Here is a 25625-nt window from a genome sequence, read left to right as displayed (position 1 = left end):
GAAGCACTAAGTCTGCTCTGCGCTGCGCAGGGTTGAGGCAGGACGACATCGACAAAGGAGACGACAAAGAGTTTCTCTCGGTAATGAGCTGCGAGAGACAGCCAGCGGTCGCACGAGCGGTGCATCAACGCGAGAAAATGAAAAGCACATCATCAATGAAGGATCCTACTGCCCCCCCCCTCACCTTCTGCTGAGTATGTATGGGTCTTCCCCAGCGATTGCTCAACCAGGGACGCACTAGTGAAGCTGTGCGTGTAGCTAAGGACTACCCCTGTGAGCCTGTCACTCTTATTGCAAAGTGGGGTAGGGGGGTGCCACCCAACGGACTCTCCCTCTTCCTTCCCCTGCCCCTTCGTCTCTGTCTTGCCCCACGCCCCCCCCCCTCCCCCTCCGCTGCAAGCGGGAACGAGGGGAAGGGTGAAAATGTGATGGACAGCAAGGCTGAGAAAAAGAGGAAAGAGCGCACAAGGAAAAGGAAAAACGCAACGCCAGTTACGAGTGGAATAAGGGGGCCGTGTTGATAACTCGAGACGCACACAGAGCGCACCTTCAGCCTTTTGACCCAGCCACCACTGCCCCCTGCACGTCACTTCGCCCGCGGGCCGCCCTTCTCCCAAGAGGGCTGCGGCAGCTCTCCCTCCCTAAAGCTCTTCACCTGTTCCACAGACCACCGACGTGCCTGAACTTTCTGCACCTCCAGCGTCGTCTGTGCGTCCTTCTTATTCTCCTTGATGCGACGCGCCGTTTGCTTGATGCCGGCGCCGAGGTCGAACCCAAAGAAGACCATAATGAAGAAGAACATGGCTACCCCAGACCACGGGATCATGCGAATGCCGCGCACAAGCCTGCTCTCTGAGTGATCCTCGCGCCTCATGATCGAGCGCTCCCAGCGCTGCACGCGCATAAAGTCCTGCAGCATGCGGAACCCCATGTTTGCCTAACCCAGCTGAAGAATGCGTTCTACTACCTGAACGAGAGTGTGCGCGCGTGTACGTGCGTGGCGGAGGGAGAGGGGAGTCGATACGCGCCACCGGTGAGTATTGCAAGCTGAAAAGCAGAAAGGAGAAAACATGTGTGGATGCCTCAGCTGCCGACTGACTCCGCCTTTTTCCCCCGTTCTTATCTGCGTCCACAGGAGAAAGAGAACGAAAGAGGGAGGGCAGCGAGAGAAGAGCACAGCGGGGGGCGAGAGGTGCAGTGCGTGGGAATCACAGAAGAAATGGCGCGCATGGAAAGAGGGCAAGCAGAAGAAGGGAGGAGGTGACGGAGGGGGTGGGGGCGGTGGTACGCACATGACCCCGGATGGAGATGAGCGGAGCGGCCCATGGTCAACGAGCCTCGATGCACATCAGCATTCGCCAGAAGGGAAAGGAATCGGACACGGTGTGAAAGAGCAAGCGCGCACACAGTTGGGCTGCATGCCCGACACGCCGCTTCGCCGTCGCCCGCCCTCTGACTCTCCACAATTAGGGGACAAACCAACGCCATTTCAGAGTCCCCTCAAGCTCTTCAAGCTACCTGGAGAAGCGAGCGAGCGCATCAACGAACGCGTGGAGTACAACGCTACGCCAAACACACCACCTTCCCGTAATCGGTTCCCGACGCGCGCACACACACACACACGCGCACGGTCGCGCCTCTGGAGCACCTGGCGTAGTGACGGGCGAGCTTGGTGAGTTCACTGCGTGGGTGTGTTTGGTGTTGTATTTTTTGAAGAAGGGACGAAGAAGACAGGGCCGTTTCTGAGCTAAAAGCCATCGAGTACAAAAAGTGCGTGATACGCCGCTCTCTTTCTCACAAGCACACACAGACACACAAGCGCGCACACGCACAGCGTCTGGCATGCACACAGGAACGTGGGCAGACACGCCTCAAGCAGAAACATACAGAGGAGAAATCTGCCATCATTGCTGACGTCTGGTATGTGTGTCACTGCGCGCATGGGTGTGGGTCAGGGTTATTTTAAGCGCGCTTGTGCATTCATGAGTAGTGAGGAGGGGACGTACACGCTCACATCATCTCTGGTCATCTATAGACCTCAACACGAAGGGTGGTGAGAAGCGAAGAAATAAAGGAAAAAAAAGCGACGAGTGCGCGCGGGCTTGTACGTCTGTACGTGTACTCACCCCGGGGGTGTGGTGCGCTGATCTGGGCATCGACAACAGAGACAGAGACACACAAAACAGAAAGCCGTACTACGAGAGAAAGACATATATACAACGTGCACCATCTACATGTGGCTGAAGAAAGGAAAATGATGCACTGCTTGGGTAGTCTGCGTATGGTTGTCGTCGCGAGGGACGCGCCTGTGCAAGTGGCTGTCCCTCGGTGGCGTGTCCATGCACTCCACGCGGCACAGCGTTACACGCCAAAGTCATAAAAACTGAAAGAGGGAGAGAATAGAACAAATCAACCGCGACAGTGAAAAGGACTCGTGACAGGCGCACCAAGTGCGGAATGAGGAAGGGGGCGCTGCGGGGAGCTGCAGGGAAAAGAAGAAGCCCACACGTACGACCACGTGTACAAGGTAGATCCACGACAACCTACACACACACACTGCTGCAGCTGTTAGATGGGAAGGGGATGTCTCGCTGGCGTTCGATAGAGCGCACGATCACACAACTGAGTAAAAGGGGCGAAGCAAAGCTACAGGAAAGGCGGGGATCTAACATAGTCTAACCAAACTATACTTCGTCGTCGCACCCCCATGAGCAGTGGAGGTTGGAGAAGAGCACACGTGCAGCATACACTGACGCACACCTACACAGAGATACAGAAAGCTCACCAAGCCTACGTCACGCGCGCAAGTCGGTGCTGCTTCCAGCTTCCTTACATTGTTGGCAGCTCGTTAGGCAGCAGCATTTTCGAGATTTCCATGTAGCGTCCGCTGTTATACTTGCGGCGCACTGCTTGATACTTGGTCGTGGGGACGTAGTTCACGTACTCGAGGATGACCTCAGCGCAGCCACGGAACTCGTGCACCTCAGCTTTTGTGTAGTACCGCAGGGCATCCGTCCACACAGGAAAGTTAGACGCCTTGGGTAGCTCCAGTTTCGTGCGCAGCACCAGTAACGCCAGAAACACCGACGCGTGAGCGATCTGCGATGGGGTGAACTGAAGACACTTGTAGTCCAGTAGTGCATGCTCCATGAAGAAGCTCGTGGCGTGGCGCACAATCGCGAAGTGCTGGCGACGCTGCTCCTCGTCAGTGCCAACTCCGAGGAAGTCGTCTCCCTCCAGCACCGTCCACGCACGCGACGCAAAGGGGTAGGGCGTCGGAACGGTCAGCCGAAACGACAGTGCAGTGCACATGGAGCGCTCCATCTGAATAATCTCCTCGCGAGTGTACGTGTTAGCACTGATGTGCACGCACTCCTTCACCTCTGGCGGCCAAATCTCCTCGTACTTGGACGCCAGCAGCATCGCGCTGACGCCGACGAGCTGCAGCTGCGCGCGTGGCACGAATGTGGTTCGGTCTGCCTTGTTGTTGGCGCAGGACAGATAGCGATCGATAAGGTTGACGGCCAGATACATGGTCTCCGCGTGCAGTTTGAACTTGAGGTGCACATCGATCAGCCAATCGACGAGAATCATACGCATTTTCTCGTTAATTTCAGGTTGGTACTGCAGGTACTCGGGAGACGCGTAGTAGGCGTACAGGGTGCCTGTGTTCGTTGGCCCGCTGCTCGTGTTGCCTTCGTTGAAGCGCGCCACCGCTTGCCGCTCTCGCTCCACAAACATGTCGGTGATGTCGCCGATCAAGTCTGTGCAGTACGTCGGCTCATGTGCATGGCGAATGTCTGGGCATGAGCCGGACAAGGTACGACCAGCTCGCAGAGGCACAATTGCGTTTGTGCGTCGAGCGTGGGTGTGGGACTCGCTCTCGCTCTTTCGTGCCATGAAGCTATGCATGCTGTGCGACGTTGCCGCAGAGAAGCTGCTCGCCGCCGTCAAGCGCTGCTCCTGCTGCGAGCCTCGATGAAGGCTTTCCTGGTGAAGGAACGAGGCGCCGGAGAAGCCATTGTTGTTGGGGTCGATTCGGCTGGTCTGCTGACGCTGCTTGATGTCGGCGCCAACGTTGTTGGCGAGGTTGGACACCTCACGAAGAGCGGACATGATGTCGCGCACACGCACTCACGCGCAGTGACAGACAAATACGAAAATGGCGAGAGAAAAAGACGCACAACGCACACACACAAAAGTGGGAGACCAGAAGTCGATGTCGAGGCGTGGAGGCGTTGGTTGAAGAGAGGGATGCCGTCGCACTGTCTCTGTCGCGCTGTGTGGGGGTTAAGCACTGTATCGAGCACGAATGGAAAGTGAGGGACAGGGGTGGTGAGTTACTCCGCTGATCAAGCTTCAGAAGGGTATCCTGGCCAATTTTTTGTTGGCTACTCCAATCACGAGTACAGCTTTTACGTCTACGTGAGTGAATCTTCTGCTTGGAAAGTTCCACGCAGTCGCACACACATACGCACACCACACAGAAAAGCAAAGAAGAAAAAGCGAAGCCGGTAAGCGCGTGCGCGCCTGCAGGGAAGAGACGGAAGAAGTGCGAAGGGGAGCGAGAGAAAGGAGAAACTAGAGGGACGTAAAGGGTGATGCAGCCGACCAAAGCGACAACGACACGAGACAACAGTGCGAGAGATGAGAAACAGAAAAGGTAAAGTCTAAAAAGGTTTCTTCGAGGGGAGAGGGGGGAGGAGGAATGTGTGCGAGCTCGCAGAGGTGGAGGCAAAGCCAAGGTAGATATATAGAGAGAGAGTTGCTTAAGCGCGTGTTGGGGTTCAGGGTGCGTATGACTTGATGGAGCTGGAGGATGGTGCGGTGAAGACACCACAGGGCGCGAAAGAACAAAAAAAGGGGGGGAGGAGGAGGAGGAGGCGAAAGTCAGAGGGGAAGAAGAAAAAAAGGGAGATAGCGGTGAAGGATCTAAAAGGTGAGGCGGGAAGGGGCGAAAAGGGGGGGTGCGAGTCTATTCTGGTCTGCTAAGAAAAAATAAAAAAAGGGAGGGGGAGGGAGAGGGGAGAAGAAAAGAGGAGCGCCTAAAATCAGAGAATGGCGGGTGTTGTGCGGGAGACGTTCACACGTGTGCGTATTATGAGACAGAGAGCGAGTGAAGTGGGGGGCGGGGGGTGACGTAAGTGGCCAACCCTGCACGCAGACAGAGGTGGAGGCGCACCTACACACTGACACGGTGAGAGAAACGACGTGAAACACCGGAAGAGAAAAGAGAAGAAAAATCTCACAGGAAAGAGAAAAGACGCGCGTGTGTGTGGAGGGGGGGGGGGCGGAGCCGTAGGAGAGCGCGCGCGCGGCAATATGACAGGGCAGGGGGGAATCGTTCACACAGAAACACGCTTCAGCACGACTCCAAACGACTTCACAGAACGACAAAAAAAAAAGGCGACAGGAGAGCGAGAGCCGACAGAGAAGAGAAAAACACGAGGAAAACAGCAACTCCCTCTGCGTGTATGTGGGCGTGTGTGTCTGCGTGCGTGCAAACCTCCTATTCGATCTGTGCTTACGCTTGCACGAGGCTTTGAAGTGTGCGAGAGCGTGTGCGGTCGTGCTGCCGAGTTTTCTTTCACCTCGTTCTTTGCCTTCTGACTTTCCGTTCCCTTTTTCCAATCAGTGAGTGTGTGGGAGGCACTGGCGTTCGGAGCTGTGGGTCTTTCGGGTGAGGGGGGTGAGTAAGCGCTTTACTTCGGTGCTGTCTCTTAACAAACTGTAGTTCATACGGGGAAGAAGAGGAGAGAAGAAGGTCACCTCACAGCGCAGTGAAGGAAGATATGGGCGTGGGTGCAAGAGCGTTGTATGTGGGAGGGGGGGGGCGTTGAGAGCGTGTATGGTGTGATTGGTTAATGTATCGAAGAAGGAAAGAAAAGGTGGAAGGGTGTGCATCACAATGGCCATGTGCATGGCTGCGGTTGCGTTTGCTGCTCACCTCCCCTCGAGGGAGGGAGGAAGGATCGCTCTCGTGGCAGAGCAAACGTGCGCGGGGATAGAGAGGGTCTCTCCAGGTGTCCACAGAGACCACCCTCAGCGCTTCTCCCACTGTCGACTAGCGACTGGTGAACCACAGGCATGAAAGTCGCATGCACGGCCGTGCTTCCCACATTGACGGAGGATGAAATACAGGGCATTTGCTGTCGCAGCTCCCACGTAGTGGGGAAGCGGTACTGCGCCGTCTCAATCAAGAGTGTTGGGGCACGGAAGCACCCATAGTCACGCATTCCTTCTCTTTTCTTCGCTAAGCTGTTTTTCTTTTAGACATCACTGCCTCGTAACTGTAGATACCCTGTCGCCTGTCGGCATGCTGAGCGTGCGGTGGAAAGACAGACAGAGAAAGGGCGAGGGGACGGGGGCGTCGAGCTTGTGCTTGAGCGGAGAACGATACAGGAAAGACGGCAGAGGAGGAGAGTCGAAGAGGCAAAGGGCCTGCGTGTGTGCTTGTGTGTGAATGCACAAGAGCAGTATCTCTTGCTGAGCATAGCACACGACAAGAGCAGAGAGAAGAGCCCGTGCCCTACACACGAACACATAGGGGGACATGCACTGAAGAATTACACAGAAGACTGCGGTCGAGCGCGGCACCCTTTCCCATTTTGCAGCAGAGCCAGCACGTTGAGCAGCCTCTCGCCACCCCTTTCCCTCACTTCACCACCCTCTCACCTTCATACGTCATCTCCACCAGGAAGCGAAAAGGGGCTCTCATCGAGGTGTCAATGGTTCAGCACCTCACCCCTCTCTCCCTCTCTTCTTCAGCAAGCGTGCTTGTGAGGCGACGGTACTACTGCATCACATGATGCTCTTCACATAACCCACACACTCGTGCAGGTATACCCCGGAGAACTCACCGCTGAAACCATCCTCTCTTCCTCTTCCCTCACTGCTGTCTCTCTCTCTCTCTTATCGTTCCTTGTCACCTGCTCTCCGTCTCCCTCTCTTGTTCGAGCTCAGAAATATCACACAGAAAGGGGGGGCAGGCGCGTACAGAGATGCCGACTGTTAGGGGCATCCACGACCGTGATGCCACAAACAGTCAAGAAGAAAACCGAGAAAGAGCCACGCAAGTCAAGCATCACATGAGGCAGTGGAGATAGTGAGAACAAGAGAGGAGAGGAGAGGAGCAGATAGTGACGGGGATGGTGTGCGGAGAATCAGATCAAGGGAAACAGGCAGGGGGGCAGAGTACGACCCCTTTAGTGCTTATCGCGCCTCAGCTAGTTCTTTCGCCGCTTCGCTTCTCCTTTGCCTTGCATCAGCAGGGTGCCGCTTCTCAGCTGGGTTGATTGGATTTCCAACCTCCACTCCTCCTCTGTTGTTGCTTGGGGAGAGAAGACTTGCTCGCTAACGCACACGCACCAGGCACACGTAAGGGGAGAAAAGCACACAGAGAAAACGCACAGGATTCAGACGAAGAAACCCCAAGAGAAAGCGAAAACTTTTGGCAAGTGATGACACGGCGCGCCTGGTGAGTACAACGGATTAGGAGACACATAAAAGAAAAAGAAGGCGAGGTCGCTCGCCCACCTCGGATGCATCTCACGCCTCGCCTCTCCAATACGAAAACTATGGTAGTGTGTGGGGGTGGGGGTGTCGTTAGCTCAGTGCGCTACGAGGTGCATATCCATTAAAGTGGTTGTCTGTGCAGCGCACCCGTTTCCCGTTCAGCCTCGACCCGACACATTGGCCTACACATGTATGTGCCCTTTGGGGAACGATAGAGTCAAACTGGTTGACGGTGGCTGAACACGAAGGCAAAGACGTGGAAGGGGTGCCAACGGCGAGTGCTTGTGCGCGCTCGCCAACGTCTCTTTGGTCCCCTGCCTGTCTCACTCGCGCCAGTGCACGCATTCTCCATCCCGCTTAGAAGTTGATCGTCTGGGCAAAGCACGCCATACACGCCTCCTTCACCGCCTCGGACATGGTAGGGTGGGCGTGGCAGGTGCGGCCCACATCCTCAGAGCTCGCGCCGTACTCCATCGCCAGCGCCGACTCCGCGATCATCTCGCCAGCTGCCGTGCACACAATCTGCACACCAAGGATGCGGTCCGTCTTCTTGTCCGTCACCACCTTCACGAAGCCTTCCTCGGTGCCAACAGCCTTGGCGCGCGAGTTGGCGCTAAAGGGGAACTTGCCGACCTTGTAGTCAATCCCCTTCTTCTTCGCCTGCTCCTCCGTCTCGCCCACCTGCGCGACCTCCGGGTTGGTGTAGATAACACCGGGGATGACGCCGTAGTTCACGTGGCCAGGCTTGCCAGCTAGCATCTCTGCACACGCGACGCCTTCCTCCTCAGCCTTGTGCGCTAGCATTGGGCCCTTGTTCACGACATCGCCGATTGCGTAAACGCTCGGCACGTTCGTCTCAAAGTGGTCGTTGATGCAGACAAAGCCGCGCTCCATTTTGAGGTTGATAGCCTCGGCGTTCAAGCCGGACGTGTGCGGGCGGCGGCCCACGGAGCACAGCAGTGCATCCGCCTCGAGTGTCTGCCTCTTGCCATCCTTACCCTCCACCTCGATCGTCACGCTGCTACCATTGTTCTTGCCACCGACAACCTTCGTATGAGTCATAATACGCATCTTCTCGTTCTTCTCCAGCGCATCCGTGAGCGCCTTGGATACGTCAGCGTCGGTGGTGGCGGCGCAGCGAGAGGCAAACTCCACAACGGTCACCTCAGCGCCAAGGCGGGCCCATACGCTTCCCAGCTCCAGCCCAATCACGCCGCCACCAACAACGATCATCTTTTTCGGCACGTGATTAAGGTCGAGGGCGCCGGTGGAAGACAAGACAATCCTCTCGTCGAAGGGCAGGAACGGCAGCTCTGTTGGCTCGCTGCCAGTGGCCACGATCGTCTTCTTCGACTCGAGCGTCTCGTCCTTTCCATCCAGAGCCTTCACCTTAATCTGGTTGGCGGTGATGAAGCTACCTTCCCCTTTATAGTAGGAAACTTTGTTCTTCTTGAGGAGGTACTCGACGCCGCCAGTGAGCGCCTTTACCCCTTTCATCTTCTGCGCCTGCATCGCAGCCACATCCATCGTTACATTCTCCCCGCCGCGCAGGCCATATTTGGCAAAATTAGCGTGAGCGTCGTGGTACAGGTGTGTCGCGTGCAGCAGCGCCTTTGACGGGATGCACCCGACATTCAGGCACGTACCGCCAAGGGCACCGCGTTTCTCGATGCAGGCAGTCTTGAGGCCGAGCTGGGCCGCTTTGATGGCCGCCACGTACCCGCCAGGACCACCGCCAATCACTGTCACGTCGTACGACGCCAAGTAAGGTATGTTCCTGCGAAACATGTTGGTGTCTGTCTGTGTATGGGGAGAAGGAAGTGGGTGTTCGACCTTAGACCACTCAGCGTCGTCGCGAAAGGGGAAAAACTCGCAAGAGGCAATAGCGAAAGTTTGCTAAGTAAGTGCTGAGCGAGTGAAGGGGCGAATCAATACGAGAGAGTAGAGACTGCAGAGGGTACGCCACGTCACACGCCACGCGGGTCAAAGCAGAGATGCGCAAGAGAAGTCCAGCGGCAGGGGTGAGAGGAATGGGAAAGGAGGTAACGAGTAGGCGCCATCAAAGACAAAGCAACGAGAGATGTGACAACACACACCACCTCCCTCATACCTCTATGCGTCTACATACATACGGGTGCACCCATACGTACACGCACGTCTATGTCTGCACATCTCACACGGAGACACCAGATGCGAGGATAGTCGCTGGTGCACCGTCGCAGGGCACGCCATGAGACAAGCGGTATCTCAGAACGACGAGTGTCATGACAAGCGCGCACGTTATGATTCAAGCTGTATGAATTTGAGGAATGGGAGATGGGGGAGAGGGATGGATTTGCTACTGGCGCTTTGCACCACCATTCATAGACGATCTCTCGAATGGCTTCTGCACCCGTGTAACGGTGAGTTTGTGAAGGCCATAAATTTGTGGCGCATGAGTGCGTGCGTGTGTGTGTGTGTGTGCGCGCTCTCCTCACAACCAAGTCAGAAAAGGGAGAAACAAAACGAAAGGGAAAAAACAAAGACGTAGCCAAGTCGGCGCAAGAGGAAGCACTCTCCGTGCAAGCCCACAATGAGAGAGATCCGCCACCACCCCCAACGCCGCATCCATCCACGGTCCCTGTGGCACACACTGTTAGCCCGGCGGAAAGAAGTATACAGGTATTATTCAAGGGCCTACACAAATACACATAACAGTGCACCTGAGGACGCTCTAGTCCCTGAGGTACAACACCAACGAGTGTCGTTGGTAACAACGCGTTGCGACCATGGGTAGTATCCCTCTTCCTCCAATCGCAACGTTCATTCAGCGCGGAAACTCACAGCAGCTTCTCCACCAGCTCCTTCTGCTCCTTTGTCAGCCGTGCGGGCAAGTCGTACTGCAGGCGGACGTAGAGGTCGCCCCGCTCCGATGGAACATGCAGCTTTGGCATTCCTTTTCCCTGGAGGCGAAGCACCGTGCCGTAGGGAGACACTGTGTCGCGTCGATACACTCGGACCTGCTCCTCGCCGTCTAGGTGTGTGATGTTGCGGTCAAAGCCTACGAGGGCCTCCTTGAGAGTCAGCGTTAGGGACGTGTCCAAGTCCAGCTGGTTGCGGCGGCGTGAGAAAACAGGGTGCGGGTGGGTGTGCACGCGCACGACAACGTCCCCCGGCAGACGGTCCGGCGACTCCTCGGCCTCCATCTCGAACTTCAGCACGGAGTTCTCCGTCATGCCGGGCTCCAGCTCCAATACAATTGTGCTGCTGCCCTGCATGACCTTCCTGCCTCGACAGACGGGGCACACCCGCTCTGGCCGCCGACCCGCTCCGCCGCAGGAGGTGCACCTCTGGTGTACCTCCTGGATCATGCCAGGAGCTAACTGGATGCGCTGGCGCAACACGCCCTGGCCGCCGCATTGCCGGCACTGCACAACGGCCGCCGTCGCATCGGCGCCGCTGCCTTTGCAGGCCTGGCACACCCTGCGCTTGTTGATCCGGAGAATATCCTGCCCGCCAGTGAACAATTTGGCAAGGTCCACCTTCGCCTCCAGCTCCATGTCGGGCCCTCGCAGGCCGTTGTCCGTCCGCATGCCGAAGAGCTGGGCGAGGGGGTTCATACCACCGCCAGGGGAGCCCTTGGTGCGGTCCAGCTCTTCAAGCTGCGCCAAGCCCTGCTCCCCACGCATGTCGTAGATCTTCCGCTTCCGCTTGTCGGAGAGCACCTCGTACGCACGGTTAACTTGACTGTACTTCGCTTTATCCTCTTCCGTCTTCGCTACATCGGGGTGGTAAAGACGAGAGAGGCGGCGGAATTGCTGGCGGATGTCCTTCTCCGTCACTTCCTCGCGCTTACCCTCCAACTGCAGCACCTTGTAGTAGTCCACCTCTGGGCCACGGCGCACCTGGGCCTTCGACGCATCGGTGTGATGACCGCCACCAAAGTCAAAAAATGCGTTCGAGTTCAGTGCCACACATACAAGTAGAAGCGCAAGCGCACATGCACACCGCACAACAGCACGATGCGAGCACACAATGGTCGCCACCATTCCCTATGGCAGCGGAAGTTGGTGAGTCGATGAATTGTTGCTGTTGTGATTGTGTATGTATGTGTGGGTGGGTGGGTGGGTGTGGGGGTCACTTCAAAGAGGGGAGAAGCGCCTACGCTGTGCAGGTTCTATAGAGCAGCACAGCAGCAATGTCGTGACGCACGCCACATGAGCTTTACCCACTCTTGCCTTTTTTTTTCGGGCGATTGGCAGCAACAACAACGCTTCCCACCGTTTCGATAACACCACTGGCGCGCACCCGCGCACTCACAGCAAGAATGAGTGACGTCGAGAGAGAAAGGAGGGGGGAGGGGGGGGGCAGTAAAAAAAAAAAAGGGGGAGGGGGAGTGAAGTATGAAGAAGAGAGAACGTGTCCTGCCAAAAATGTCCACACAGGAAATGAGCCACCGGGCGTAGGAAGCCAAAGCAGGAGATGGCGCACAACGTGGGATGGGTGGCCCTATAGCAGCAGTGGCAGAGTACGGAGAGGAGTTGGGTGGTAAGAAGAGTGGTGGAAAGCGCAGCAGACGCCAAGGGAATAAAAGGGAAAACGGAAACGACTCGCACAAGAGGTCTGAGCGACTCGAGTGGGTGCATTCATCTCTGCACAGGTCCACAACTAGACGAGCTGGTCAGTGCCGACCGTGTGAGACGCATACAAAGAACAGCGACAAAGAGGGTCCTCACTGCCCTCTTTCTGAAGAACATCACCACGACCTTGCATCAAGCTTGGGGGTGATTGAAGTAGAGAGGCGGGGAAGAGGGAGCACAGGGAATACCGAGATAACAGGTGCACAGTAAGGCTTCTGTATGCACCTGTGTGTGGGTGTGTGTGTGTGTGCACGCGTCTCAATACTCACTCTTCTTCTCCCACGCGGTCAGCAGCCGCAGTTTTGTTGTTTTTCGTATCGCGTGTTAGGGAATCCTGTGAAACGCGGATACGCGTGAAAAAACAGAGAGAGTGGGCGCACATGTGCCACTGTGGCAGGGGTGGGCGCCCCCCTCTCTCTGTCGGGGAGGGCAAAGAAAGGGCAGACAAGCCTTCAAGAACAGGAATGAGGTAATCCGAGAAACACATCAGCAACAGCTGCGAAGCCACACACGGAGAAGAGAGCGCGCTTGTTGCGTTCTTGACAGTGTGGATCTGGAAGAAGTGTGCCACAGTAGGAAAAGCACCTACGCAACAGAAAACTGCACCACAGTACCATCGCCTTCTCCGCGTCAAAGACATGGCGAATCACACACTCCATCCTGCGAGGAGCCTTTTCGCCAATCCTCACAACAGCGAGGAGCAACAAGAGGAGGCACTTGTGGACCTCAGCACACCCGCGTCCTGACCCAGAGCACCAGCTCACACGCAGCACATCAAAACTTGAAGCAAAAAGAAGAAACGAAAGGCACCCTCGGCACGACGTCAAACAGCGAGGAGAGAGAAGCCGAGTCAATAGCACACGTGCCTACGGAAGGCGAAAGAAAGAGATGGAGGTGAGGGCGCACCGTATCGCGGTTTCACGGTGCCCTTCTGCAGCTCAGGTCCATAAGAGACCACGCGCAAGCCTGAGTTCGATGCCACACCAGTCCCCTTCTATCGCTGCTGCGTAGGCATCGGCTTGTAGCCTGTCTGCGCCAGTGGTGTCAGCACCTGTTGGCCCAGCTGCAGGTTCACGTCTACAGGACCGGTGCCCAGGCCCTGGCTTACACGTTGACCACTGCGATTCTCATTTACGTGTGCCTCGGCCTCGCGCAGCAGGCGCTGCTGCTCCTCTCTTGTCACCTCACGCGTAGCGGTGCGCTTAAACATCATGCTGGAGCGCTGTGACAGCATCAGTCGCCGGACGTGGAAGGATAAGTTGCTCTCCCGCTCATCCAACTCCAGCACGCGCGAGACAAACCACTGTTGCACCGCAATGTAGGGGATGGTGGCCGCTGACAGCCCAAAGGCAATGCGACCGATCTTTGGGAGGTGGGTAACGAGCCAACTCGGCCGTCCTTCCTCGCTCAGCGGCGCCATGGCTCGCACCACGCGATGCCAGCCAAGCCGGCCACTTAGGAAGTATCCAGCACCAAAGAACACTGGTATGCCAACAAAGGTGCCCACCATACCTTTCTCCACAAGTCGCAGCTCCACCTCATTCAGATTGGCCTGGTAGTTCATCAGAAACTGCACGAGATCGCTGCGCGTGTACGGCTTTGTCTTCTGATCAAAGTTCATAATGGCCATGCCGGACGTGACGGTGCCGATATCGCGGATGCCACCACCGCCACCGCCCTGGTAGCTCAGCGGCGTGGATGGGGTGAAGGAGCTCATGTTGACGCAAAACGAGCGAGGGAGGTGCGTGTTTACACGCTGGAACCCCTTTTGGCTCTCGGTGGAGCAAAAAGTGAGTGACGCCACCACGATAACGAAAGAGAAGCGCAACCTCGGAAAGGTGCAAGAGGCGACCCGTGTGACTCACCCTTCCTTCTCTTCTGGTGAGGATGCGTCTGCGTCACCGCTGTGTCCACTTCCCTGCCCCTGTTGATAGACCGCTGCTGTTGACTCTTGGGCTCTGGTGTGTTTCTGTAAGGGAAGCCGAGCTGTAATGAAAAGCACCGAAGGAATGACGAAAAGGAGGAATATTCCCGGTGAATAGCGTGTGGGGGTGGCGGTGAAAGAGGGGAGGGGAGGGAGGAAGAAGGTTAAGAGAAATGAGACGATGAAAAGCGCCTTGCGAGAGAAAAGGAAAGAGGCGTGCAAGTGGGAAAGGAGAGTGGCAGGGGGGGCCTTTCGCTGCACGCACAATCATGAAGCCAATGATAGGCTTACTGCATGTAGATTCATCTGTGGATGAAGGGGGAACCAGGCTTGAGATGCAAAGACACATTCCCTCCGTGTCACTCCACCCCTTGCTACTCACCAGTCGCTTTTCGTTCGAGAAAAAAAAAGAAAGCGTGGGCAAGAGACACCTTCCTCACTTCGAGGGGTGGACGCTAACAGGGGGCTAGGGGTAGGGGGAGGGAGCACCGCCTTGCCAGCTGTGGCTGCGTGCCACGACGCGAAGTTCCCACTCAAACATCTGTCCACGGACATGCGCGCATGGCAGCACCCCTGAAGAACACTCGGCACATCGTGAACGGAGGCGTCTCTTACTTTGTGCCGATTTCCTTTTGCTTTTTCGATTTCCACTTTAGCTTGAAGGCTGCGCCTTTCATTTCATATGTGTGAGATAAAAGGGGAAGGAGTGAAGCCATGTATACGCACCCACATGAGTGAATGCAAATGAGCAAATTCTCACATGTGGCACACTGAGAGAGAGAAGCAAAAAAAAAGTGCGCGCATTCGATTTTAACGTGTCGATGACATTATGTTTGTGCGTTCAGATTTTTTTCCCAATCTTATCGAACCAGCCGAAGCTCCCCACACAAGCATCGCCCTCAAAACACTGGTGCGGTGCACTGCCGTAGTTCTTCGCTATTCTTCTTCCTTTTCTGTGGCAGAGCGGCAATCCATTACTCGCACGCCCATACACAAACACACATGCCTTCACCTACGCACTGAGCGTAAGAGGAAAAGGCAGCTCCGAAGGGAGGAAGCGGGGGAAAGAGAGCACGCAGCCATGCACAGACACACAGGTGCTGGCAGACGAAAAAAAACATATAGAGATGTATAGGTCTCCCCTACTCGTCGCTTCTGCCTTCGGTCATCATCTGTGTGTGGGTGTGGGTGTGGGTGGAGGTGCGCACCTGTACTGTCGTGACTTTGAATAAATGTTTCTGTTAACCCGAGTAACTAACCGCCATTCTCACTCGGTGTTCTCTTCGTCCCTGTGTAGGTTGCTTTTCCGGCCACCCCCCTCACTTCTTCTCCGTGTTAACTCCGATGCTGATGGTGATTAGAGAGACCATCATATGCACAGACACGTGATGAGAAAGAGTCGAGCGAGTGAGACCAAAATGAGGAAACGGGGAAGAGGGAAAGAGGCGAGGAGAATAAGGTACAGGCAAGACAGTGGTAACCGAGATACATTTAGACTAGAGAAGAAAAAAATCCCGCAGCTTGAGAACCCACACCACAGAGAAAAAGCGCGCTTGCGACGCCGGCAGAGGAGCTTCAGTGGAAAGAAAAGTGTAGAAGAATTGAATACAAAAGGAGGTAAAAGAAAACGCGCACAAACAACGCACCCTTCCACGTCACACACACACGCTGGTGGGTGGGAGTCCGCTGCACGCAGCAACGTCTTAGCTTGTCGCGGCAGCCGTCACTTCAATTGTCGTGGCCAGCTGAAGAGATACCCACACAAACTCTCCCAGAGAAGTGAATCGAGATGAAGAAGCGGATACGTCGAGCAAAGCAAGCGAGCAAGAACAAAAAAAAGAGGGAGAGGGAAGTTGTGTGAGGGGGTTAACGAAGAAGAGGTAAGAAAGGGGGAGGGTGACTGGGGGTTGCATTGTGTGGGGAAGTAGACAAACGAGAAAGGTAGACGACGAAAATGACAAAGTGAGGCGACAGTGCCTGAAAGGGGAAAACAGAAGGAGAGACGTGAGTGGAGAAAGAGGCACCGCCTGAGAACAAAGATGACCCCTTCCCCTTCCTCTGTAGTCTTGCCCTACTCTCACAGAAACACGAGACTCTCGCTTGAGCTCCCCTTCCTGCCCGCCGCCTTGTCCCTTTTTCCTCCGTCGTTCATACTATACCTCGCACACAAAACACAGCCACCACTGCAATGACAACTGCTGCACCTTCTCTCGGTGCCATGGCTTAGAATTAGAGGATGCCCACTAAACATGATGCTTTCCGATACCGCAGCCCTACAAGCGATAAGACGAAGACATTGACGAGAAGAGACACAACAAGTGATACCCATACTGGCGAGGAGCTTCACAAGTACTCCCCTTCGCTCACTCCTGCGCACACACGGGAGGAAAAGGAAAGAGAGAGAGGCACATACCCATACACGCACGCACGCACAGAGAGAGAGAGAGAGAAAGCCTAAAGAACCCTTGAGCAGGTATAGGCAAGTAATCGATGTGTTGAAGCAAGAGAAAACGACGAGGAGAAAGCGGATACTAAAGCGACCAGCGAGAGTAGCCCTAGAGCTTAAAGGAAAAAAAACACTAAACATACATGAGACATCTCTTCAGCGTGTGCACTCCACCACGAACACGTCAGCGCATACACGCATACAACCACAGCCCACCCGTGGCTCTGTGTTGCGCCGCGGCCGCATCCTGCGCGTCCAGGGCGAGCCGTCCTGCCGTCGAGTCGGGCCATGCGGGTCAGGGGTCCTCCTCGTCCTTCCCCGTTCACAGCGCGGATACGTGCGGCGCGATCGGCGCCAGACGGACTTGGCTGGACTGCGCGCCTCGATCCGCGCAGGCCGCGCTCAGGGTCCTGGGCGCGGGCGTCTGTTGTGCGGGTAGCATGGGTGTGGTCCAGGCACATGCCGGCCGCCGGTCGAGGAGGAAGCGAGCCGGCCTCAGGTGAGGGCCCTCACAGACCCCGCGCCCCCGCCTGTGCGCCATGCCTCGCCCCCTCCCCTCGTTGCTTCAAGCGGCGGCGTGCCGTACTGTGGTGTGGCGACGCTCTACATGGGGAGCCTGGAGAACTCAATGGCGCGCTGCGGGGCGTTCTCGTCATGCCTCTGGCACCTGTGCGGCATCGGCCTGGCCGGGCGGATGGGAGCGGTGCCACCAACGTCGCACGCGTGCACTGCGGCGTTGAGTCGTACGGATCGCCTCGTCCAGCGTTTGCTGAGCCGTTAGCCCGACTCGTGCTGGGCTGATACGAGTCTGGCCATCACCGCAAGCCTCTGCGGCACAGCGCCAGCCCAGAGCTGGCCGCCGACACCAAGAGTCCGCACAGCCGCACGCGAGGCCAGGCCGCAGGCCTCTGGCTTCCCCAGAAAGAGTGGGGCACTGGACGCTGGTGCCACGTGCCGAGGCGGCACAGGACATCATCAGGGGGTGAGGGGGGGTGCACAGGCTAACGCAGAGAACAGCAGAAAGAAAAATAAAAAAGAAACGGTAATTAAAGGCAGACGAAAAATAAAGGAAAAGGGCAGGGGGTAGCAAAGAAGGTGGGGAGCGGGTGATTGTGCCAAAGCGAAAGGGGGGTCGTCAGCGTGGTGAGTAAAGAGAAGGACGCAAGCGACATGCTGCTCCAAAATAAAACAAAACGAAGTAAAAAAGAAGAATAGACTGAAGGCGTACGGGAGGAGATGGAAGAAAAAAAAAAAGAGGAGAGGAGAAACAAAAAAAAAAACATAAAATAGACCCACTGGGAGAGGCACACGTGCACTGCAGCTCTGGCGCGACGCATCAGAGGTCAGCGTGTACAGGCTTTGTCGCCTTTCTTTTTCGCCCACTCGAAATGTGGCGAGAAGAGTTGAAGTAGAAAAGTAAAGACAAACACCAAAAAAAAAAGAAAAACGAGTCTTTTGTTTTGATGTAGCAAATCGATGTTCAGCGCATATCAACAGAAGAGCGGGTGCGTAGCTGCGTGCGTCAGATAACGTCAACACCTATCAAACATAGCGCCTTAAAGGGGGAAAGAGAAGAGGACACTCACAAAATGAAAAAGAGGGGGGCAAACCGCACAGGACTGCAAGTTAAAACTGAAGAAGCAATGAAGAGCAGAACGAAAAAAAAAGAATGCATAACATTCATCAGGGTGAAGCGCACGTGCGACGCTTACACTTCTCTGCTTTGCGAAGAGTTGGAAAGTTAGAAGGTAGTCCTTCCTGGAGGAGGCTTTTCAGTGTCACAGGTATAATTGTATGTATGTCTGGGCTTTGTAAGTCGCCTTACGGATTTATCCTGCTGGTTCTTGGGCAGGTCCGTGTGCATGTTGCCTATCCTCTTCCGTAGGCTTCTTCACTCTTTTCCCTCTGCCGCTTCAGTTTCCTTCTTCCCTACATGCGACACAAGTATATACAGATGCATGAGCAAGAAAGAGAGAAACAAGACACACTTAGGCAAGTATGTGTGTGTGTGTTTTTTTTTTGCGCGTGCAAGGGGAGGAGAAGAAGAGAAGAGGACTGAGGCACAACACGCGTTGCACTCACAGCGAAGCGGTAGTGTGCGCCGTACTTCTTTTTTCCTTTGCAATGGTGTGCCACTCACCGTTTTTTTTTTCTTCTCTTTGGTCGCTTTCTCTCTTGCACAACTACGCGTCAGCGAAATCAAGTCAGCATCTGCACCACACGATTAGCTTTGTTTCCTCTTTCCGTTTTACTGGCTGAGAGTCATATAATCTCCTGCGCGTCCGCGCACGCAACTTCGCAGATGCCTCGTGAAGTCGTATCACGTGTGCGGAAAAAAGCTGAACCGAAAAAAAAAAAATTGAGACAAATGACGGAAATAAAAGAAGGTGGGCGGGCAACACACGCACACGCTCATAGAGAGGGAGAGACATGAAAATTCGCTTGTTTCGCGGGGCTTGCCTGTATGGGCTCGTATGCGTTCGTAAAGTGGTGGGTGCTGCGTAGCTTTTGAAAAAGTACATGAGAGGAGTGGACTTGCGTCTTCGATTTCCTGCGTGCGCTTGCACGAGGCTCTTTCGTAGCTCGCCGGCGTTGCTGTCCTTCCTTTCTTAGACACACAGACACCCGCTTTGGCGTGGCGATCGTCCTGGTGGCCGCACTAGAATAAGCGCCCTACAACCTTTTCGCAGCAGAGAGGCGAGAAGCGCAGCTCTCCTGCACAGACAAAGTCAATTGTGTCTCGGCTGTATCGACAGCGGTGACCACAGCGGAGGAAGCAACCACGATGCCTCGGCGAGCCGCCTCAGCGTACGACTTGGGGGCTATGGCGGCCGCAGTGGCGCCGGCAGGCGAGGCGAGATCTGCGTCTATAGGCCTCAGAGAGAGGTTGGCTGAAGCTGATCTTGGTTCAGCGAGTGTAGCGGCCACCACAGCATTGTGCATCGGCAACGATCGACATGAAGCCTCTTCGGCATCACTGTTCTCGTCCAAAGAGTCGTCGTGCGTATTGGAGTGCAGTGCGCCCTCCCACTCAGATGACGGGGTATAGGTGGCATCCCTCTGCCAGAAGTGGCGGCGCTCCAGGAGCCACGCAGAAGCCTTGATCAGCGGGTCTTGGAAGCAGAACTTCACTTCTCTAGTGGCGCTACTCGGGTAAGCATCAGTGGAATGCCTCAACTGCGCGGACAAAGTCGAGACACAGGAATTGGGCATGTTTACCTGCGATAAAGAAGAGGCGTTGCTGTTCTGTGCACACGCCAGGAACCCAGTCATGCTGTATGGGTCATGGCGGCGGTAGTGCGACCCTGACAAGAGGCAGTGCGATGTCTGGTACGTCGCCTGCAATTCATGCGCCGACCCACAGTCGTCGGCACTGCTGCAGGAAACATTATCAGTAGGGATGGGTACCATCAGCAGAGGCGTCGGGGGTAGCCCAGCGACAGGTGGAGCTCCATCAGGCTTCAGGGAAGTGCCAACAGGGCACGGGGCTTGCGGCACCCAAACCCCTATTGCCTTCGGTGGACTCCCTGCAGGCATGAGCCCCTTCTTGTGGAGGAAGGTGGATGGCAGCCTGCCTATGCCCGTGTGCAGTGGAGTAGCAGAACCCTTCCTCCATGGCTCTGCCACGCCATCCATGCTCTCACACGAGGTGCCTGCACACACGTCAACTGGGGCGTACAGACGGGGCATGGCCGAGCCCATCAGTTTCTCCTCTGTCATGGCCTCGCTGGCGTCTATGGGGCAAGCGGCAGAATCCTCGCAGAGAGTCAACAGGCTGCGGAAGCGGACAGCGTTTGCTGGGAAACAAAAGTCACCAACGGAAGTGGCGCCGATAGTCGCGTTCAGTACGCTCTTGTGAAAGGACGGCGCGGCGCTCATGCTGATGCACAACTTCTCCGTGGCGGTTGTGGTGGCGGTGACGGAGGAGGACGTGGTGGGCCCCGGCGAACCGGACCTCGTCGTGGACATAGAAGTTGCCTCCCTCACGCCGCTACTTGCTGTTTCCTCATGAAATTTGAAATCAGTATCTGTGAGGATGGCGTCGATAGTGAGCAGTGGTTTGGGTATCGGCGCACACATGCGCGGCATAGAGGTGTAAAGATTCCTGTGGTGGTCAGCGGCACAGCCACGGCTACCTGCATGGAGCGGCTCCTTGTCAATGGGGCACGGGCCCAGTTGCATGCTACGTGACTCGCAAATCGCAATGCCTGCGGGCTCCTCACCCACCGCGACAGGGAACGCACAAGCGACCGGCAGGGCTCTTCTGGAAACGCAGGTGTCGTCTGAGCGAGACTCACAAACATCCTTGAGAAGCGGGCTCGCCTCCAACTCCACGTGTGCCTGATGAGCAGCGACAGGTGAGGCAAGCGCGGCACTTTGCCCACACAAAGCATTGCTGGAAAGTTCGACGTTCCGCGTATTCTGCTGTGACGTGGTGGCCCCCAGTCGGTAATGAAACAACGAGTGAAGAGAAGCCTCGCACTCAGACGTGTGCAGCCGATGCTTCAGCATCTCCACACTGTAAGTTTCGTCAGCAGTGTGACTGCGAAAGCCGACGCGCAGCCTGGTCCCTTCAAACGCGTCCACTGAAAGCATACACGTACTGGAGGACGGCACAGGAAGGTCGTCGCGCAGTATCAGCTTGCTGGAGGCACGGGCCGCGCTCAGTACCGCGTCGATGCGTTCGCAGCGAGTGTAGCCGGCGAAGAAGGGTTCCAGGCAAGAGAGATCAGCGAGGGCAGGCACATGGACTGTCATAGCCGAGTCCATCAGGGAGAGAACATCCGCGGCAATATTATCGGCATTCATATCTGTCGAGGCGGTGAGAAACACTGGATCCATGCAGGCCTCCAGTACCTTCTGCACAGACGATCCGCACAACATGGCCACCGCTAGGGAAATAGGGGTGACAGCCATAGTAGTAAACACAAAAGACTCACTCTCCGGCGTGGTCGAGCTGCGCGAGTCCTCTGCGCTGGTGATGTGAGTAATGATAGCATCCGTCTTCCCTACCATTTGCTTCTCGACTCTTTCCACTGTCTCAGACGTGTTCTCCAGGGAGAAGGCTAGAAACGTGTACTCGTCCTCCGATGTAGAGGATGCAATCTCCGTGCGGTCAGTCATGCTGATCCGTGCCGCTGAGAAGCGAACGTCGAGCAAGAGAGGCAAGACGAGGTGGAGGAGAGAGAGAGAGAGAGAGAGACGGGCGCAACTAGAGGGGAAAAGAAGACGGGAACTAGCCAGCGTGGATCCTAACAGGAAGGGAAAGGAAAGGTGAAGAGGGAGGAGAAAGGGGGCACGACACGAACACCAGTCGGGAATAAATGTGTGGATCAGGAGAGAAAGGAGAGAGAGAAAATAGGTCAACACGCCCACACGCAGAAATGTAAACAAAATGGCACAGACGTTCAGAGGGTGCGCGTACCAGGAGAGGGTGAGAGAGGAAACACGAACGCCACAATAAACTGCTACAGAGATGTGAAGGCAAAGATGAAGAGAGAGAGAGAGACCACACATTGACAGGCTAAGGGAGAAGGCAGTAGAAGGCGCAAAGAGAAGAGGCTACGCAAACACAAGACAGATAGGCACGCAGACAAGGAGTGCAGCATACAAGGTAGGAAGGGCACTCACAGAAGCGTTGGAAAGCAAAAGAAAATAAAAAAGTATCAAACGACTACTGTGACGATGCCTAATACGACCCTCGGGAAGGAAGTGGGGAAAGAAGCGGTAAAGCAATACAGGACGCACGCAACTAAGTACTAACTAACAACTAGTAGCGTGCACTTCTGGGTAGGATAAACGTGTTTGAATAAGAGATGCCTTATATACACATACACGCGCATGCGCAAACTGATAATATTTCGACTACTATACTTCAGCTAGAGCTACTCTGCGGTGTTTCCTTTGACTGCACACGCGAAAAAGTGTGTAATGATGGATTACTATGTTGTGTCCTCTCCCTCCTTAACGAAGAAGCGAGTGTAGTATACCCAACTGCAAAGAGAAAAAAAAAGAAAGGAATCGCAAGAAACGGATGATGAAAGAGGAATGAGATGAGCAACCTCCCCAATGGCCCTGAGCGAGACGAAGGGTGAGGAGTGGAGAGAGAGAGAGAGGTAATAGTGAATTCGATCCGATGGCGCACACGCACAGAAACAAAGAGAAGCTGCGTATAATTCGCTTCGCTTTGCTGTTTTAGTGCCGTTTGCCTTTCTGTGGTTGCGATTTTCGTTTTTGTTTGTTCTTTTTGTCCTTTTCTCTTCCGCTCCGTCTTCGCAAACGAAACTAAAAAATAAACTGACAAAGAGAGAGAGAGAGAGAGAGAGAAAAAAAAAACAATTTTTTTGAAAAAAGGTGGAAGGAGGAAAACAGTACGGGCGCAGGTCGATATACGATGCCCCTCTCTCCTCCTCGCAAAGAGAGACGAAGCACCGGCGCGTTGCGTGTGCTCTGTACCTCTTTTTTGCGGCTTGCTTCCTCGTGTGCCCTGTGCGTGGGCTCTGGGCGAACACCCTCACACTTAGTTGCCTTCCTTCAATGAGCAGCTCGACAGGTGAGGGCAATAAGAGACAGCCAAAGAAGAGGAGAGGGGGTGCACAGCAACAGATGGGGAGGCAACACACGCAAACGTCGGCACACTTGTGTGCTTGAAAGCAGCGCCAACGAACGAATAAGGAGTAGAATAGCGAGGAGGTCGTTTGGTACAGCGAAGGCAAAGACACAATAATGCGCAGGATGAAACAAACAAAAATGAGTAGATAAAAGAGAGGAGAGAACGTGGGCGAGTGAGCTGATTTCAAGAAGGCGATCAAAACCTTGCAGCAGTAGTCCTCTTCCGCCACTAGTGTTACTGCACAACTCAGCGTCCTTTGCTCCACTTTTCTGCTCGGAAGTCGCAGGGGGCTTTGTGTTTTTGCTCGTGTCTGGTGAAAGAGTGAGCTGCAGCTGTGCGAATAAGAAAGATGTCTCCGTTAATAAAAAAAAAAAAGGAGGTGATGACCCCCGAATGAGTCGTAAAGACGCAGGAAAAGTATTGTAAGCACGTCTATCGTCACCGCACCAGTGCTATTGCTAGTGATATCGCGCTGACGGTGGTAACGTCGGTAGTTGCGGGGTTTTGTTCTTCTCCCTTGAATCCCAGGGGTATAACATGAAGAGGAGCTTCGCGCACGCACACAAGCACAGAAACCAACGCTTAGGGCAGGTGATTGCAGGCAGAAGACAAGTGAAAGAAGCACAGGAGAAACAAACGCAAGAAGAACAGCGGGAAATCAGTGCTAATAGACTCCAGTGAGAGCGATGCTGGCGATGATGTTAAGGCAGTGTTAGCTTTGCGTCTCCCAATATAGCCTCTTGTTCGCTTGTCTGTTTTCTTCGACCTCTTGCTTTAACTCACTGGTGCAACTCTCCCCACCCCACCCCACGTTGCCTAGTCACACCCAAGACAAAGAGCTTCAGAGGAACACAAACGAGCGACCACAAGGCACACACACACACACACACAAGGCACACACAAGCGCACTGCAAGCGAGTGGGAAAGAAGTAAGCAAATCGATCGAACAAAGTGACTCGTGAGGTACCCCGCTTACCAGAGACTTCGCCAAGGTGAAGTGTGCAAACAAAAGAAAAGAAAACGAAACACAAAACAAAGCACAGAGTCGGCCCCTTCGCACACACACACACACAGAGAGAGAGAGAGAGAACTTGCGCGAAAACGTTTAAGTGAAACAAACCAGGGATACACTCGGGAAGGGGAGAGGAGAACGTACGAGTCAACAGCTATACAGGAATCGAAAGAAAAGTAATCGAGACGAATTGTGGATTCACACTTACTCACATAGAGATCCGGGCTCAAGAGAAAAAAGGCAAAAGAAAAATTAGACCACAAACAAGGGAAAGACACACAAGTATGAAATCCGTCGAGCAGCAGCAGAGATGAACAAGCAAAATGAGAAAGAAAAGCTGACCCCAGGCAGACTTCCAAAGGAAAAGAAAATCGTCAGGGGCAACAAGAAGAGCAGAGGGCAGCAGAGCCCACAGAGAAAAATACGGTCGACTGAGGATCACTGAATAGCAGAAGCCACAAGACACGCACACACCAACAGCAAAGAAGAAAGATGTAAATCGACTTTTACTCGATCTTGATGCAGTAGTTCGTCCGTGAAGACGAATGTGCAGGTACCCACTTACCGGCCCTCTGTCTGCCTTTCAGGGTGGGGGATGCCTCGTTGAGTCCTTTTCCGTTTTTTTTACAGCCTTTGCGCAACTCGCAGTATTTTACCTTTCCGCTTCGTGTTTTCCTTTTCGAGTCAGTGGGCCAGTATCTCGTGCGCAGGGGGTGCGTATCCTTGATAGCAGTAAATGGGATTTATCCTCAATCGCGTTCCTTTCTCTTGGCTTGACGGAGAGAGAGAGAGCGATAGAGAGAAAGAGAGATTGCAATATGCATGCGCTTGCAAGCGGGTATATGTGTGTATGTGTTTTGCAGCCAAGAGTTATCGATGTGGAAGAGGGTGTAATTTCTGCGTGGAACTACTTGCATACACACAGGCGGTCACTAATACTGGCTAGCGCGCACAGATGCTGGAATGGGGGGAGAGAAGTGAAACCCTGAAAGAAGAGATGAAGAGAAAAAAATGGAAAGGATGGAGGAAGACACACACGCACGCGCACGCTGTAGGAAGGTTTATGGAGAAAGAGATGGGCAGAAGATAATGTCACTCGTCGATTGCACTGCAAAGGCACACTCATTCACCTAATAAGTACACCAACGCACGCTTAACACCTTACTTCAGGCTCTGCAGGGGAATATTTCCTTACTTCGGCAGAGTGAGTAAGAAAGAGGAGAAAGAGGAGAGTTGAGGAGACGTTAGTATAAGCAGCACATACAACAGCAGATGTGTCACCGCGTAGGTCTCGATGTCAAATAAGCAACGAGGCAAATGCTTCCGATGCATCAGAGGACGCTGCGTCGCTGCGTTAAACGCACAGCGAAGAATCCGAGCCATACACAATGGGGGGGTGCCGGGATGCCCAAGAGCGCAGATTCGTGCCGCTCCTGTTCTACAGAATGCACACAGAATACGATAGAGGGGGGAGAGTGGGCAGTGACACTTCGAGA

General features: G+C 54.7%; 6 protein-coding genes across 6 annotated transcripts, besides 1 other annotated feature; all 6 read right to left on the bottom strand.

The window, feature by feature from the left end:
- Positions 1-586: 586 nt before the first annotated feature.
- Positions 587-931, bottom strand: LPMP_323510 (hypothetical protein; the record flags this gene model as incomplete). Its single annotated transcript, XM_010703733.1, has 1 exon — positions 587-931. One exon carries the CDS (start codon positions 929-931, stop codon positions 587-589), a length of 345 nt encoding a protein of 114 aa, XP_010702035.1.
- Positions 932-2829: 1898 nt separating this feature from the next.
- Positions 2830-3741, bottom strand: LPMP_323500 (cyclin, putative; the record flags this gene model as incomplete). Its single annotated transcript, XM_010703732.1, has 1 exon — positions 2830-3741. The coding sequence occupies one exon, from the start codon at positions 3739-3741 to the stop codon at positions 2830-2832; it is 912 nt and encodes a 303-aa protein (XP_010702034.1).
- Positions 3742-7872: 4131 nt separating this feature from the next.
- Positions 7873-9303, bottom strand: GCVL-2 (dihydrolipoamide dehydrogenase, putative; the record flags this gene model as incomplete). The annotated part of the gene is made up of 1 exon (XM_010703731.1): positions 7873-9303. The coding sequence occupies one exon, from the start codon at positions 9301-9303 to the stop codon at positions 7873-7875; it is 1431 nt and encodes a 476-aa protein (XP_010702033.1).
- Positions 9304-10334: 1031 nt separating this feature from the next.
- On the bottom strand, positions 10335-11543 carry LPMP_323480 (chaperone protein DNAj, putative; the record flags this gene model as incomplete). Its single annotated transcript, XM_010703730.1, has 1 exon — positions 10335-11543. One exon carries the CDS (start codon positions 11541-11543, stop codon positions 10335-10337), a length of 1209 nt encoding a protein of 402 aa, XP_010702032.1.
- A 1585-nt stretch (positions 11544-13128) lies between these two features.
- Positions 13129-13851, bottom strand: LPMP_323470 (hypothetical protein; the record flags this gene model as incomplete). The annotated part of the gene is made up of 1 exon (XM_010703729.1): positions 13129-13851. The coding sequence occupies one exon, from the start codon at positions 13849-13851 to the stop codon at positions 13129-13131; it is 723 nt and encodes a 240-aa protein (XP_010702031.1).
- A 2813-nt stretch (positions 13852-16664) lies between these two features.
- Positions 16665-17468: a repeat region.
- Positions 17469-19177: 1709 nt separating this feature from the next.
- On the bottom strand, positions 19178-21628 carry LPMP_323460 (hypothetical protein; the record flags this gene model as incomplete). Its single annotated transcript, XM_010703728.1, has 1 exon — positions 19178-21628. The coding sequence occupies one exon, from the start codon at positions 21626-21628 to the stop codon at positions 19178-19180; it is 2451 nt and encodes an 816-aa protein (XP_010702030.1).
- Between the last annotated feature and the right edge of the window lie 3997 nt (positions 21629-25625).

This window comes from Leishmania panamensis (assembly GCF_000755165.1).
Source record: "Leishmania panamensis strain MHOM/PA/94/PSC-1 chromosome 32 sequence".
Classification (NCBI taxonomy): Eukaryota; Euglenozoa; class Kinetoplastea; order Trypanosomatida; family Trypanosomatidae; genus Leishmania; species Leishmania panamensis.
This window is presented reverse-complemented; position numbering and strand designations above follow the sequence as displayed.